General features: G+C 45.4%; 1 protein-coding gene across 4 annotated transcripts in view; it reads right to left on the bottom strand.

Annotated features, from left to right (window-relative positions):
* LOC122561487 (histidine ammonia-lyase-like) overlaps positions 1 to 15,918 on the bottom strand; it is a 45,350-nt gene that overhangs the window by 7,391 nt on the left and 22,041 nt on the right. For 2 of the 4 annotated variants that reach the window (XM_087999728.1, XM_043713233.2), the window contains 4 exons: positions 15,218 to 15,283; positions 10,967 to 11,132; positions 6,789 to 6,923; positions 26 to 134 (listed from right to left, as the gene is read on the bottom strand). In XM_087999728.1, the coding sequence (XP_087855854.1) occupies positions 26 to 134; positions 6,789 to 6,923; positions 10,967 to 11,132; positions 15,218 to 15,283 (476 nt within the window). The remainder of the gene's footprint in view (positions 1 to 25; positions 135 to 6,788; positions 6,924 to 10,966; positions 11,133 to 15,217; positions 15,284 to 15,918) is intronic. The other 2 variants (XM_087999729.1, XM_087999730.1) reach the window with 1 other exon arrangement.

A 15,918-nucleotide genomic window follows, 5' to 3' on the forward strand; every position in this document is an offset into this window, starting at 1 on the left:
ATGTTTGAGTTTGAGTTTAACTTACTTCACCACTGAGCGAACCAGCTTGTAGACCCTCTCCAACGGCTCCGTCGTGTGCAGTGGTCGCAGGAACTCAAGAGCCTGACATGCTGCAAGGAGCTCAATTGCAAGAACTGGAAGAAAATTGTTCCCACAGAGGATTGTCAATCTAACATTTAGCTAGTTCAGCTTGATGCCAACTGACCAAATTTGTATTTATATGGTGCCTTTAACTTTTCAAGGAATGTTGTGAACAATATACTGGGTCAAAGAAGGATACATTACAGAGTCATGGAGGTGTGCAGCACGGAAACAGACCCTTTGCGCCAACTTGTCCACACTGACCAGATATTCTAAATTAATCTAGCCCCGTTTGCCAGCATTTGGTCCCTATCTCTCCAAACCCTTCCTATTCATATACCCATCCAGATGCCTTTTAAATGTTGTAATTGTACCAGCCTCCACCACATCTTCTGGCAGCTCATTCCATACACTCACCACTCTCCCCAGGTCCCTCTTGAATCTTTTCTCTCTCACCTTAAACCTACATCATCTGGTTTTGGACTATCCTCCCCTGGGAAAAAGACCTTGGCTATTCACCCTATCCATGCCCATCATGATTTTATAAATCATTATAAGGTCATGTGTCATTCTTTCCCATACCCACAATGGCTGGCACGGTGGCTCAGTGGTTTGCACTGCTGCCTCACACATCAGGGACCCAGTTCGATTCCCGCCTCAGGCGACTGTCTGTGTGGAGTTTGCACACTAGATTAGATTAGATTACTTACAGTGTGGAAACAGGCCCTTCGGCCCAACAAGTCCACACCGCCCCGACGCAGCGCAACCCACCCATACCCCTACATGTACCCCTTACTTAACACTACGGGCAATTTAGCATGGCCAATTCACCTGACCTGCACATCTTCGGACTGTGGGAGGAAACCGGAGCACCCGGAGGAAACCCACGCAGACACAGGGAGAACGTGCAAACTCCACACAGTCAGTCGCCTGAGGCGGGAATTGAACCCGGGTCTCTGGCGCTGTGAGGCAGCAGTGCTAACCACTGTGCCACCGTGCCGCCCACATTCTCCCCGTGTCTGCGTGGGTTTCCTCCGGGTGCTCCGGTTTCCTCCCACAAGCCAAAGGTATGCAGGTCAGTTGAATTAGCCTTGCTAAATTGCCCATAGTGTTAGATGCATTAGTTAGGGGTAAATGTAGGGGAATAGGTCTGGTGGGTTACTCTTCGGAGGTTCGGTGTTAACTTATTTGGCCGAAGGGCCTGTTTCCATACTGTAGGGAATCTAATCTAAATCTAATCCTATTCAGCCTCTTGCATTAGCTCAAACCCTCCAACCCTGGCAACATTCTTGTAAATCTCTTCTGCAACCTTTTAGGTTTCACAACACCCATTATGGTGAGGCATCAAATACCCTTACTGTACAAGATACTTGCTAGACCCGAAACCATTCTTGTAAACCATTCTTGCTCTCTCTCCAACACATTCCCGCCTTGATGGGCAGTATGGTGGCTCATGGGTGGCACATTAGCTCAGTGATTGGCACTGCTGCCTCACAGTGCCAGGGACCTGGGTTTTATTCCATCCTCAGAGAACTGTTTATGTGGAGTTTGCACATTCTCCCTGTGTCTGTGTGGACTTCTTTCGGATGCTCCGGTTTCTTCCCACAGTCCAAAAATGTGCAGGTTAGGTAAATTGGCCTTGCTAAATTGCCCATAGTGTCCAAGGATGTGTGGTCTAGGGTAGATTAGCCATGGGAAATACAGGGTTACAGGGATAGGGTACGAGGATGGTATAGGTAGGATGCTCTTTGGAGGGTCAGTGGAGACTTGATAGGCCGAATGGCCTGCTTCTTCACTCAAGGGTTCTATGATCTTCCCTGGAGTGAGATGACTGACCTCCAGCAACCACAACCATCTTCCTTTGCGCCAGGTACGAGTCCAACCATGAGAGTTTCCCACTTATTGACCGCGCTCTCTTCTCTCTTCACATTGCCCTCGAGAAGAGATCATGAGTAATTAACCTGCTCACTGGTCTGTAAACAAGGTTATGGAATGGGCATTTGTATAAACAGTAACTTTTTAAGTGGTTTGAGACAATGGGAGAGATCATCACTTTATGCCAGTGTAAATGAAGTCAGTAATTCATGGCATCGTTATAAATTGGGCTCTGACAGTGAAAGTGGGACTTGAATCCATGATCTCCTGGCTCAGACTGGGGTGTGCCAACCACTGAGCCACAGTCAAAGTTGCAGCCTTGCCATCAGTGACTTAAATCCCAGTCTCCCATATGACAAGCTGTGCACTAACCATTACACAGATGCTTAAAAACACAATTGAGAGCTTTCCTTTTCAAATCTGGATTATCCAATAATTTAAACAACCAAATTAACAACAGCAGCAACTTTGATTTATATAGCACCCATAACTTAAAGAAACACCACAAGGCAGTACATGAGAGTGACTATAAAGCAGAATCTGACATCAAATCATGCAAGGTTCCACCTAGGCAGCTCACCAATGGTTTGGGTGGGCTTAAATAGGAAACAACTGTGGAAAGGCAAAGAGGATTAGAGAGAGAATTCGAGAGTTTTGATAGCAAAGTAGAAATTCAGGATGATGATAATTACACTCCAATAAATGACCTTCTCTCCATCATTAGGTCAGAAGTGGGGGTGTTTGTCGATGACTACACAACTCAGCACCATTCATAATTCCTCAGATAGTGAAGTAGTCCATGTTCAAATGCAACAAGATCTGGATATTATCCAGGATTAGGCTAACATTGAAACAATACAAGGCACTTGTTAGACCTTAGTTGGAGTAATGTGTACAGTTATGGGTGTCATATTATAGGAAAGATGTGAATGTATAGGAGAGAGTGCAGGAACAATTTACAGGGATGGGTCCAGGAATGAGAATCGTCAGTTATAAGGATAGATTGAAAGAGTTGGGACTGTTCTTCTTGGAGCGAAGAAGGCTGAGAGATTTGCTACAAGTTTTCAAAATCATGAGCGGGCTGGATAGAATACCTGGGCAGAAGCTGTTCCTGCTCATAAAATGTATGCATTCAATAATCTTCTCTCTGACACCTTTAAGACTTCTGTTGCTGGAGCATTTTTCTTACTAACTTCTCAGCCACTCAGGAGTTATTTTCTTCTGCCCGGACCATTCTGGAGACTGTTAATTGGCACTGCTGCTCTTACAAGCATTTTCACTCCGAACAACCTGCTTCTCACTTAGAGAAACCTCCAGTCTCTCTACCCTCTGGGTGGGTTTCTCTTCCTCAAAGGAAACATGTTTCTGGCTCATTCTCCTTGTGTCACGTGATACCTTGTTGCAATCCGAGTCCTTTTGTTTTCTCTCTTCTACTCTTGTTTCAAAAGCACTAAACTATTCACCTTAAAGGCTTTAAGACCTCAGATAATTGCATTTAAATAGACTCCAAGCAACTCCACTAAGATGAAAACCAGAACCTGAAACAATTCTTTGTAGTCACCTACAATATAGAAATACAAATCAAACCTAAAGCTATACTTGCAATAATATAATGAAGCTTCATCACTTGTAAAAGTATTATGTTGCCACAGCAATTCTGACTCTCAGCAATAAGAAAGGGAGACTTAATAAATGTCAATTATCTTCAGGGACTTGAGAAGCTGGAATTGGTCTTTTTGGAGTACAGAGGGTTAAGGAGGTTTTAAACAAGGTGATCAGTATTATGAAACTTTTTTTTAAGAGTAATGAGTCAAAAGTGTTATAATTGGCAGAAGCATCAGTATCTAAAACACATAGCTATGAAATACTGGGTTAAAGTGCTAGATAAATGTACAAACCACACTTGGCTAACGTCAAAGTTGGGACTGGGGCTCCAGTAGAATTAGTAATGGATTGAAATTAGACCAGTGAGCTTTTCTCCTTTCTTTGCATGACATCATATAATATTACACCCTCTCCTCTGGCTTAGTTTGTTCAACGGGGACTGAGTCTTATCATTTAAATGGTGAGATACTAGGAAGTGTGTACAAAGGGATCCAAGCACCAGCAAATAAGGGAAAATGATGTGTTGCCCTTCATTGTAAGAGGATTGGAGTTCAGAAGAAGGGATGATTTACTGTAATTATACAAAGAGAGAAAGTGAGGGCTGCAGATGCTGGAGATCAGAGCTGAAAATGTGTTGCTGGAAAAGTGCAGCAGGTCAGGCAGCATCTAAGGAACAGGAGAATCGACGTTTCGGGCATAAGCCCTTCTTCAGGAATGAGGAAAGTGTGTCCAGCAGGCTAAGATAAAAGGTAGGGAGGAGGGACTTGGGGGAGGGGCTTTGGAAATGCGATAGGTGGAGGGAGATCAAGGTGAGGGTGATAGGCCAGAGTGGGGTGGGGGCGGAGAGGTCAGGAAGATGATTGCAGGTTAGGAAGGCGGTGCTGAGTTCGAGGGATTTGACTGAGACAAGGTGGGGGGAGGGGAAATGAGGAAACTGGAGAAATCCGAGTTCATCCCTTGTGGTTAGAGGGTTCCCAGGCAGAAGATGAGGCGCTCTTCCTCCAACCGTCGTGTTGCCATGGTCTGGCGATGGAGGAGTCCAAGGACCTGCATGTCCTTGGTGAAGTGGGAGGGGGAGTTAAAGTGTAGGGCTACAGGGTGGTTTCCCCAACCACCCCGTAGCCCAACACTTTAACTCCCCCTCCCACTCCACCAAGGACATGCAGGTCCTTGGACTCCTCCATCGCCAGACCATGGCAACACGACGGTTGGAGGAAGAGCGCCTCATCTTCTGCCTGGGAACCCTCCAACCATAAGGGATGAACTCGGATTTCTCCAGTTTCCTCATTTCCCCTCCCCCCATCTTGTCTCAGTCAAATCCCTCGAACTCAGCACCGCCTTCCTAACCTGCAATCATCTTCCTGACCTCTCCGCCCCCACCCCACTCCGGCCTATCACCCTCACCTTGACCTCCCTCCACCTATCGCATTTCCAAAGCCCCTCCCCCAAGTCCCTCCTCCCTACCTTTTATCTTAGCCTGCTGGACACACTTTCCTCATTCCTGAAGAAGGGCTTATGCCCGAAACATCGATTCTCCTGTTCCTTAGATGCTGCCTGACCTGCTGCGCTTTTCCAGCAACACATTTTCAGCTGTAATTATACAAAGCCTTGGTGAGACCACACCTGGAGTATTGTTTGTGGCTTTGGTCTCTTTACATGAGAAAGAATATACTTGCCATACAGGGGTGCAGCGGAGGTTCACTAGGCTGATACTGAGGATCGCAGCATTGTCTTAGGAGGAGAGATCAGTTCAACTGGGCCTGTATTCACTAAAGTGTAGAAGGATGAGAGGGAATCTGATTGAAATGTATAAAATTTGAACTTGATTGCACAGGCTAGATGTTTTCACTGGTTGGGGAGTCTAAAAACAGGGGTCATAGACTCAGGATGTAGAATCTCTACGGTATGCAAACAGGTTATTCAGCCCACCTAAGTCACACCGACCTTCCAAAGAGCTTCCCATCTGGATCCACCTCCTATAACCCTGCATTCTGTATGGCTATCACATACCTGGACACTATGGGCAATTTAGTATTACCTGCACATCTTTGGACTATAATGAAACTGGGGCACCCAAAGGAAACCCATGCAAACATGGGGAGAATGTGCAAACTCTACACAGCCAGTTGCCCAAAGGTGGAATTGAACTAGGGTCACAGGTATTGTGAGGCAGCAGTGCTAACCACTGAGCCACTGTTCAGTATTGGGTCAGACTACTTCGGGCTGAGATGAGAAAGGATTTCTTCAATTGAAGGATAATGAACCTGTCGAACTGTCTACCACAGAAGGCTAAGTCACTGAATATATTCAAGAAAGAGATAGATAAATATTTAGATCTTAAAGGCATCAAGGAGTATGGAGAGAAAATGAATATATGTGTTATTACACAGGGTAAGCCCTCCCCCTGCTATTTTAAACCAGCAACACAGAAAAGATTTACCCTGTGAGGTAATCTGTAAACATTTGAGAGGCCAAGAACTATCCCAAAGGTCACTATTTAAAGTAAAAATTAACAACTTTATTTCTTAAAGTATAACAGAATAATTAACTAACAACAATTTACAACTCCTTTCTCTAACTTATCTTTTACCTTCCCCTTTGACAATACCAGTCTGATAAAACCCCCGATTAAGATTTACCAAAAATTCAAATTTCAAAATCAGCCAGGTTTCGAATCTTCTCTTTATGTCTTCCTCTGCCTTCTTTTCTTCTTTATAGAGATTTCTGTTTTACAGGTCATTGATAGATAAAGGTACCTTTAAGAGAGCTACTCTGTAGGCAGACTGCATGTGTTGTGGCTTTCCCTCAACTGTACAATTTTTCCCTGGTCTTATACCCCCAAAGCATCGGATTGTGTCATTGGCTTTTAATATTATCAATATACTAAATTCAAACTTGATTAGAGTTTGGTTTTTTTGGGGTGTATAATTTAAACTGATTGGCTGCATTCGATTTTTTTTTGTCTCCAGGCAACGAGCTACTCTAGCTGCTGGACCAAAAGGTTACATTGTGTCTTGTTCAGAACACTTGGTGCTGTCAGGTGGTTCTGCTAGCTTTTAACTCTCTTAAAGGTACAGTATACTTTTACACCTTCAGAACATATGGCACAGAGATTGAGGATCAGCCCAGATCTTATTGAATGGTGGAGCATACTCCAAGGGCTGAATAACTTACTCTTGCTCTTAGTTTTATTGTTTGACATGACAATCCCGATAACAGAGTCTTACCTTGCTCGACATGCTCAATAACTCTCAGCGCTTTCCTGGCAGCCCATCCGCCCATGGAGACATGGTCCTCAGTGGCAGCGCTGGTGGACAGAGAGTCGACAGAGGATGGATGACACAGCACCTTGTTCTCGGAAACTAGGGAAAATGAGAAGTCATTGCCTGTGACTGGATGTTCTCAGTGTTTCAGTGATGGTGTGTAATTACTAAACATTGCAACATCAATAAGAAATTTCATAACATATTTTATTAGAAAACAAAGTGAGAAATAGTATTCCTATAGCACTTTTCATTGCTGAGCACTGTCTTGATCTCCTTGCTTAAGGGCTGTACATGAAGCAATTCAGAGAGTGGTCCTTGGATTGATTCCTGGGATGAAGGTGTTTCTTGAGGACGTTGGGTCTATACTCAGGGGAGTTTAGAGGAACAAGAGGTGATCCTATTAAAACATATGAGGTTTTGATGCTGAGCTAGGGGGCATTAGTTTTGAAATAAGGGGTCTTCCAGAGATTAGATTAGATTCCCTACAGTGTGGAAACAGGCTCTTCGGCCCAACTAGTTCACACCGACCCTCTGAAGAGTAACCCATCCAGACCCATTCCCCCTGAATGATGCACCTAACTCTATGGGCAATTTAGCATGACCAATTCACCTAACCTGCACATCTTTAGATTGTGGGAGGAAACCGGAGGGAACCCATGCAGACACGGGGAGAATGTGCAAACTCCACACAGACAGTCACCCAAGGCTGGAATCGAACCTGGGTCCTTGGCGCTGTGAGGCAGCAGTGCTAACCACTGAGCCACTGTGCCGCCCCAGATGAGGAGGCATTTCTTCTTTCAGATTTTTTCAATGATGTTGACTTGTGGAATCCCTTTGCTAAAGGCAGCAGTGGAAGCTGAATATAATCAAGGTTGGCTCAGGCCCATTTCTGATCAGAATGAATCAACGGTGTTTGGAGGGATAAACAGAAAAATGGAGTTGAGGCCACAATCTGACCAGGCATGATCTTATTAAATGGCAGAGCAGGCTTGAAGGACTGAATGGCTTACTTCCACTCCTGCTTGTGTGTGTGTTTCTAATTTACATGATATCCTAAAACATTTCACAGCCACTGTTTTGAAGTGTAGTCAGCTTTGTACTGCAGTAAAAGCAACAGCCAATTTGCACACAGGAAAATCCTGCACACAGCAACGTGACATTGAGCAGGTCACTTATTCTGGTGATGTTGGTTGATGTATGAATATTGGCCAAGACAATTTGCAGGACTCCACCCCCTCCAGTACCTGCCTTACCCCTACTCTTCTTGAAAATAGTGGGATCCTTTACACCAACCTGAAAGGGCAGACAGGACCTTGGTTAAACATATCCATGAAATGATAACACCTCTGACAGTGCAGTACTTTGAGGAAGTGTCAGCCTGTATTATACCTGTGTTCACTGGAAATAAACAAAACATTATACAGATGGATGCAAAATATTGATGATTCTGGATGGACTTAGAAATCAAGAAGCATTGATGAAAAGGGTTAGTGCTTCTGGTAAAAGGTCATTGACAGGAAATGATAACCTTTCTGTCTTATCCCCAGGTGCTGGCTGGTCTGTCTGAAGCTTCTAGTACTTTCCGTTTGCATTTCGAGACAATTCATTCCTTGTTGTTGTACTTTCCCACAGTCTAAAGATGTGCAGGTTAGGTGAATTGGTCATGCTAAATTGCCCATAGAGTTAGGTGCATCATTCAGGGGGAATGGGTCTGGGTGCGTTACTCTTCAGAGGGTCGGTGTGAACTAGTTGGGCCGAAGAGCCTGTTTCCACACTGTAGGGAATCTAATCTAATCTCTGGAAGACCTCAGTCTCCATTAGTTGATGGTACAAGGAGTGAAGGGGGTGGTGATGGCCTAGTGGTATTATTGTTGGACTGTCAACCCACAGATGCAGACAATGTCTGGGGAACCGGGTTCGAATCCTATCATGGCAGGTGGTGGAATTTGAAATCAATAAAATATATGAAATTAAGAGTCTAATGCTGATTGTTGGAAAAATCGACCTGGGTCACTAATGCCCTTTAGGGAAGGGAACTGGTCCTTACCTGGTCTGGCCTACATGTGACTCCAGACCCACAGCAATGTGGCTTACTCTTAACTGCCCTCTGGGCAATAAATGCTGCCTGGTCTGTGTCACCCTCAACCCGTGAATGAATAAAGGACATTGTTTAAAAGTGAGTCTTTAAAGAATTAATTCATGGGATGTCAGCATTGAGCATCCCTAGCTCCTCCAAAGTAGAGATGAGTTGCCTTCTTGAATCACTGCAGTCCATGTGCTGTAAGTTGACCCACAATACCCTTAGGGAGGGAGTTTCAAAATCTTGACCAAACGACAATATATTTCCAAGTCAGGATGGTGAATGGCTTGGACAGGAAGTTGCAGCTTGAGATGCAGAGGAATGATAATGTGAGGTGAAATGTATGAAGGAATCGTTGTACAGATTGAAGGGTAATGACTGGAAGTCACTGCAAAAGCGATGAAATCGAAAGACATGAGATTAGCACTTTAGGGAAATAGGTGGGCACAAAGCAGGGGAATGAGACTGACTGAATCACTGTACAAAGACACAAAAAGGAACTAATGGGCCAAGTGACTTCTTTTCAAGCCATAATGACTTGCAAGAGAGAAGATTTTCCTAATGTCAGGGAGTTGGGCTGGGAAGCTAGGGAAATAACAGAGTCACGAAGGGACTGTTCAGTGACACATGCTCACCTCAGGGTATCTTTCTGGGGATGATGGGAGTGGGATTGGGGTGTGGAAATGCAGTTCGCACATTTAATCCTCAATTTCCAAACATTTAGATAGTTCTACAGCATTTAGTCAGCAGCACCACCCCAAAGGACAGTGTACACAGGGCTTGCTTCACTAAAGGCTGCAACAGGGAGTAAATCGCTGACAAGCTACTGGTTTCTCCTCAAAGGGGAGTGATAAGGATTCCCCTCTCCAGTCACACTGATTGAGTCACCATCACATTCTTCTGCTCTCTTAGTGGAGCTGTCCAGCTTCCAGGGCTATCTGCCCTTTGACTAGGAGCCAGCAATAGGGTCCTGTACCTTGGCCACCCTCTCTGTAGTGGACACCAGCTCCGAGTCAGTGCCTCTGAGCAAAGAGCTGGCCCTGCAAGTCTGAGCCCTTTTCGTCATAACATCAAGTTCCTGAAGCACATAGGAAATTCTGGTTTTCATACTCTCTCTTAAACCATGGCATTTAGTTAAAGAAATTGCAGAATCCACAATTTATTTGCTTTATTTGAGAGATGAGCAGTTGGTTCTACAGAAGAATCATACTGGACTCAAAACATTAACTATCTATCTGTCTGTCTGTCTCTCTCTTTCTCTCTCTCTCTCTCTCTCTCTCTGTCTTTAGATACTGCCAAACTGCTAATTGGAAAGGGTATACTCTTACGTGGGGCAATCTCACACAGGGTGGCGTGGTAGCTCAGTGGTTAGCACTGCTGCCTCATAGTGCAAGGGACCTGGGCTTGATTCCCACCTTGAACGACTGTCTATGTGGAGTTTGCGTGTTCTCCTTGCGTCTGCATGGATTTCTTCTGGGTGTTGTGGTTTCCTCCCACAATCTAAAGGTGTGCAGGTCAGGTCAATTGGCTGTGCTAAATTGCCCATAGTGTTAGGTGCATTAGTCAGGGGTAAATATAGGGTAGGGGAATGGGTCTGGGTGGGTTACTCTTCTGAGGGTCGGTGTGGACCTGTTGGGCCAAAGGGCCTGTTTTCATATTCTAGGGAGTCTAATCTAGAACAAGAAGTTTTAGAATAAGGGCTAGCAGATTTAAAACAAAGAGGAATTACTTATCTCAAAGGGAGTTGAGTCTGGAATTCACTCCCCCATAGTGAGGTGGATGCTGGGAAACTGAATAAATTTAAGGAGGAGATATTCACATTTTTAATGAATAATGGGTGGAAGGGTTAGAGAGAGTGGGCAGGAAATTGGAGTTGAGGCCAAGATGAGATCAGCCATGTTCATATTAAATGATGGAGCAAGCCTGTGTGACTGCAAGGCCTTCCTCCTGCTCCTAGCTCTTATATTTTTATGTTTCTCCACCGTTCTTAGTGTTTGCGTTAGATTTCCAGCTTCACGGCATTTTTGCATTAACTCCCACAGTTAGTGAGTGTTTTTACCTAATGCGGCCGCTGTACAGTGTGGTATCATGAAGCCACAGTTCAGGCCCCCCTCATTAACCAGGAAGGCAGGCAGTTCACTCAGGGACGGGTTACACAGTCTCTCGATCCTCCTCTCACTGATTGATGCCAGTTCGTGTACACCGATTGCCAGGTAGTCAAGGGCCTGTTCCAAAAAGACAAGGGTCACTATGTTCATTGTACATATGGTCACCAATTAATTACAACCGTTTTCAATAAAAAATGCTGGAGGCCAGCTCTTCAGCTGAATAATTCACCCCCAAACACTGGCCTCCAAATGACTGCCAATGACATTGTTGGATGTTGTGTGGGGAGGGACAGCAGCTTGTAGGCTTGCAAGCAGGAACTCTGGGAAACGCACAATATGCCTGACCAGGAGTCTCTGTGTGACTCTGACATAAACTCTTAGGGCTCAGTCACAGCCTATCCACCAGCTGACTGCCAATGCTGTTCCAGACAAAGGACTAGACTCCAATGACACTGGCCAATCGAGTACTCCCTCTCCTCCATTCCTGAGGGTCATTGCAGAATAGGAAACTGGATATGGTTTCCTCACTCAGTCCTTACTCAGAGAGTGGGGTCCTCTCTATATCACTGGGTAATGAGGTTGCTTCCTGAGTCAGATCAGCCATCAGAAATAAACAGTGAAACAATTGTATCCGCAATCTACCAAGTTCACTGAGGGTATGGACAATAAAAATGTCTCTTAACGCACATTCTGAATTGCTCTCTCTCAAGCTATTTTAATAGAGCTTTATATTTCTGTGACAATGGGAGAAAGTGAGGATTGCAGATGCTGGAAAGTCAGAGTCAAAAGTGTGGCGCTGGAAAAAGTACTGCAGGTCAGGCAGCATCTGAGAAGCCGGAGAGTAGATGTTTTGGGCATAAGCCCTTCATTAGGAATGTGGAGGGGGAAGGGGATTGAGAGATAAATAGCAGGGTGGGGGTAGGGCTGTGGGGAAGGTAGGTGGGAAAGCAATTGGTGGATACAGGTAGGAGGTGAATATGATAAGTCGGTGGGGATGGTGGAGGGGATAGGTGGGAAAGAAGATGAGCAGGTAGGACAGGTCAAGAGAGAAGTGGAGGGTTGGATCTGAGATGAGGTAGGGTGGGGGTAGATTTGGAAACTAGTGAAGTAAATGTTGATGCCATGTGGTTATGGGGTCCCAAGGCAGAAGATGGGGTGTTCTTCCTTCAGTTGGTGGGTGGCTTTGATTCGGCGGTGGAAGAGGCCAAATCCTGGTCCTCACATTCCACCCCACGCACCTCTAGATATAGTGTATCCTCCTCCATTTTCACCACATACAGTCAGACACCACCATCAAACATACATTTCCCTCCCCACCCCTATCTGCATTCTGCAGAGACCATTCCCTCTGTGACTCTCTCTTTAGGTCCACACTCTCCACTAACCCACCCTCTTCACCCAACACCTTCTCCTGCCTACGTACGAGATGCAAAACTGTGCCCAGACTTGCCCCTTCACTTCTGTACAAAGCTCGAAAGAATCGTCTCAAACCCAGCAGAGATTTTCCTGCATTTCCAAACACCTCATCTACTGCATCCGTTGCTCTTGATTTGGTCTCTACGCTGGGGAGACAGGATGCCAACTCACGGAACGATTCAGGAACATCCCTGATCCACATACATCAAACAACCCCACTGCCCTGTGGCCGACTACTTCAATTCCCCCTCCCACTCCCTGAAGGACATGCAAATCCTGGGCCTCCTCTACCTCCAAATCAAAGCCACCCGCCGACTTGATGAAGAATGCCTCATCTTCCGCCTCGGGATCCTACAGTATCAACCACACAGTATCAACATTGACTTCACCAGTTAACAAATCTTCCCACCCCCCCCACCTCATCCCAGATCCAACCCACCTACTCAGTGCTGCCCTCTTGATCTGACCTTCCTTCCCACCTATCCACGCCATCCACTCCACCGACCTATCACAATCACCTCCTACTTGTATCCACCTATCTCCTTCCCACCTCCCTTGCCCCCAGCCCGACTCCCACCCCTCTATTGATCTCTCAGCCACCTTCCTTCTCCACATTCCTGATGAAGGGCTTATTCCCAGAAAGTCGTCTCTCCTGCTCCTCAGATGCTGCCTGACCTGGTGTGCTTTTTCCAGTGCCACACTTTTCGATTCATTTCTGTGACAATGCCATCTGAGTGAGTTAAATGTTTGGATATTACTACAATCATTTCTAGGTTCTTATTTCTGAAATCTTCATAACCTTCCACAATAAAAAGATGCTTGTGGTTACCAAAGGTCAATCACCTGAATCCCAAACTGAAAGGGTTCCTCAGGCTGGTGCCCTAGGCTTAATCGTCTTCACCTTCCCTCTACCATAAGGTCAGAAGGGGAGATATTTGCTGATGATTGCACAATGTTCAGCAATATCGGGACTCCTCAGATACTGCAGCACTCCATGTCCAAAGATCCTGGATATCCAGAGTTAGATTGATGAGTGGCAAGGGATATTCATTCCACACAAATTCCAGATAATGATCATCTCTAACAAGAGAGAGTCTAATAAACACCCAAAGCCTGTCCACCATCTACAAAGCACAAGTCAGAAATGCGTTGGAATACTACCCACGTGATGGGTATGGCTCCAACAACACTCAAGATGCTTGATACCATCCAGGGCAAAACAGTCCACTTGATTGGTATAACAGGCATCACTTCAAATCTGCTCCCATTCTAAAACCCAAGAATAGAAGCACTATACAAGTTGAACTGCAGTGACTCACAAACCTACTTTTGACAGCATCTTCAAAGCACGTGATCTCACCATCTAGACAGACAAGAGCATCAAGGCGAAAGTGAGGACTGCAGAATCTGGAGATTAGAGTCGAGAGTATGGTGCTGGAAAAGCACAACAGGTAAGGCAGCATCTGAGGAGCATGAGAATCAATGTTTTCGGCAAAAGCCCTTCATCAGGAAAGAGACTGTGAGCCGAGGAGGTGGTAAAATAAATGGAAGGGGGGATGGGGCTGGGGGGAAGGTAGCTAAAAGTGCGATAGGTGGATGGAGGTTGGGGTAATGGTGATAGGTTGGAGGGGAGGGTGGAGCAGATAGGTGGGAAGGAAGATGTCTAGATTAGAGTGGTGCTGGAAAAGCACAGCAGGTCAGGCAGCATCCGAGGAGCAGGAAAATTGACGTTTCGGGCAAAAGCCCTTCAACAGGAATAGAGGCAGGGTGCCTGCAGAGTGGAGAGATAAATGAGAGGAGGGTGGGGGTGGGGAGAAAGTAGCTTAGAGTACAATAAGTGAATGGGGGCGGGGATGGAGGTGATAGGTCAGAGAGGAGGGTGGAGTGGATAGGTGAAAAGGAAGATAGGCAGGTAGGACAGGTCATGAGGGTGGTGCTGAGCTGGAAGGTTGGAACTGGGGTGAAATGGGGGAAGGGGAAATGAGGAAACTGTTGAAGTCCATATTGATGCCCTGGGGTTGAAGTGTTCCGAGGCGGAAGATGAGGCGTTCTTCCTCCAGGCGTCAGGTGGTGAGGGAGCGGCGGTGGAGAAGCCCCAGGACCTGCATGTCCTTGGCAGAGTGGGAGGGGGAGTTGAAAGATGGACAAGTAGGACAGGTCATGAGGGCACTGCTGAGTTGGAAGGTTGGAACTGGGATAAAATAGGGGGAAGGGAAATGAGGAAACTGGTGAAATCCACATTGATGCCCTGGGGCTGGAGGGGGAAGACGAGGTTCCTTCCTCCAGGCATCAGGCAGCAGATACATGGGAATACCACCACCTCCAAGACACTCATTATCCTGTCTTGAAAATATATCCCCATTCCTTCACTGTCACTGGGTCAAAATCCTGGAATTCCTGCCCTAAGGACATTGTGGGTTTACCCACTGCACAGAACTGCAACAATTCAAGAGGGCAGCTCATCACCGTATTCTCAAGGGCAACTAGGAGCAGATAATAAATGCTGGCCTAAACACTGACACTCACATCCACGAAGAAATAAAGAGAAACCCCTGATAATAAATATCTTTCTTGTTAGCACAAAATCAAGGAGTGGTCATTATGAAGAGATGAGGAAATAAATGTTTATAGATGTCTGAAGAGCAGTTAATTCATGTCATTGAGCTATACATTTTTGTGACTTTCTTATTTGCATCTTCCAGTGGTGGCTTTTATGTTCACTTACGATTTTGTAAACTCTGATATGGGACAAAACCATGAAATGCCCTCAATTGCCTGATACTTACTTTCGCAGGATATTCACCATGGAAATTCCCACATGAAATAACTTCACCTCTGTCCACAAGCACAATCTGGAAACTGGTTAAGGACAGAAAGTGTTCTGATTTTGAAGGTTATGCAAGAAGTTTTATACTAGTTTAGAATAACAACATTTAAAATGGCCTTTCTCTTATTCCAATAGTGCCATGGAATTCTGTTTACCACTTGAGAGGACTCCCTTAAAAGTCTCATCTAAAATCTAGTAATTCTGACAATGCAGAACTTCCTCAGCGGCATACTGTGCTGTTGTCCTGGGATTTGATAAATGAACCTTCGGTGAAACATATAGAAATATAGAAAATAGGAGCAAGTGTAGGCCATTTGACCCTTCAAGCCTGCTACACTATTCAATATGATCATGGCTGGCCATCCAACTCAGTCATCTATTCCTACTTTCTCCCTTTGATACCTTAAGAACTTTACTTAACTCCTTCTTGAGAACAATCGATGATTTGACCTTAACTGTTTTGTATGGCAGAGAATTCCACAGGGTCACCACTCTCTGGGTGAAGAAATTGCTCCTCATCTCAGTCCAAGATGGCTTACCTGATATCTTAAGTCTGCGAGCCCTGTTTCTAGATTCCCCAGTCATAGTATACATCCTTCCATTTTACCCCGTTTAGTCGTGTTAAGAATTTTATAGGTTTTTGTGAGACCTCCCCCCCAT

This window comes from Chiloscyllium plagiosum, unplaced genomic scaffold (genome assembly GCF_037043375.1).
Source record: "Chiloscyllium plagiosum isolate Xiang-an unplaced genomic scaffold, Cpla_swu_hap1 HiC_scaffold_23, whole genome shotgun sequence".
Taxonomy (NCBI): domain Eukaryota; kingdom Metazoa; phylum Chordata; class Chondrichthyes; order Orectolobiformes; family Hemiscylliidae; genus Chiloscyllium; species Chiloscyllium plagiosum.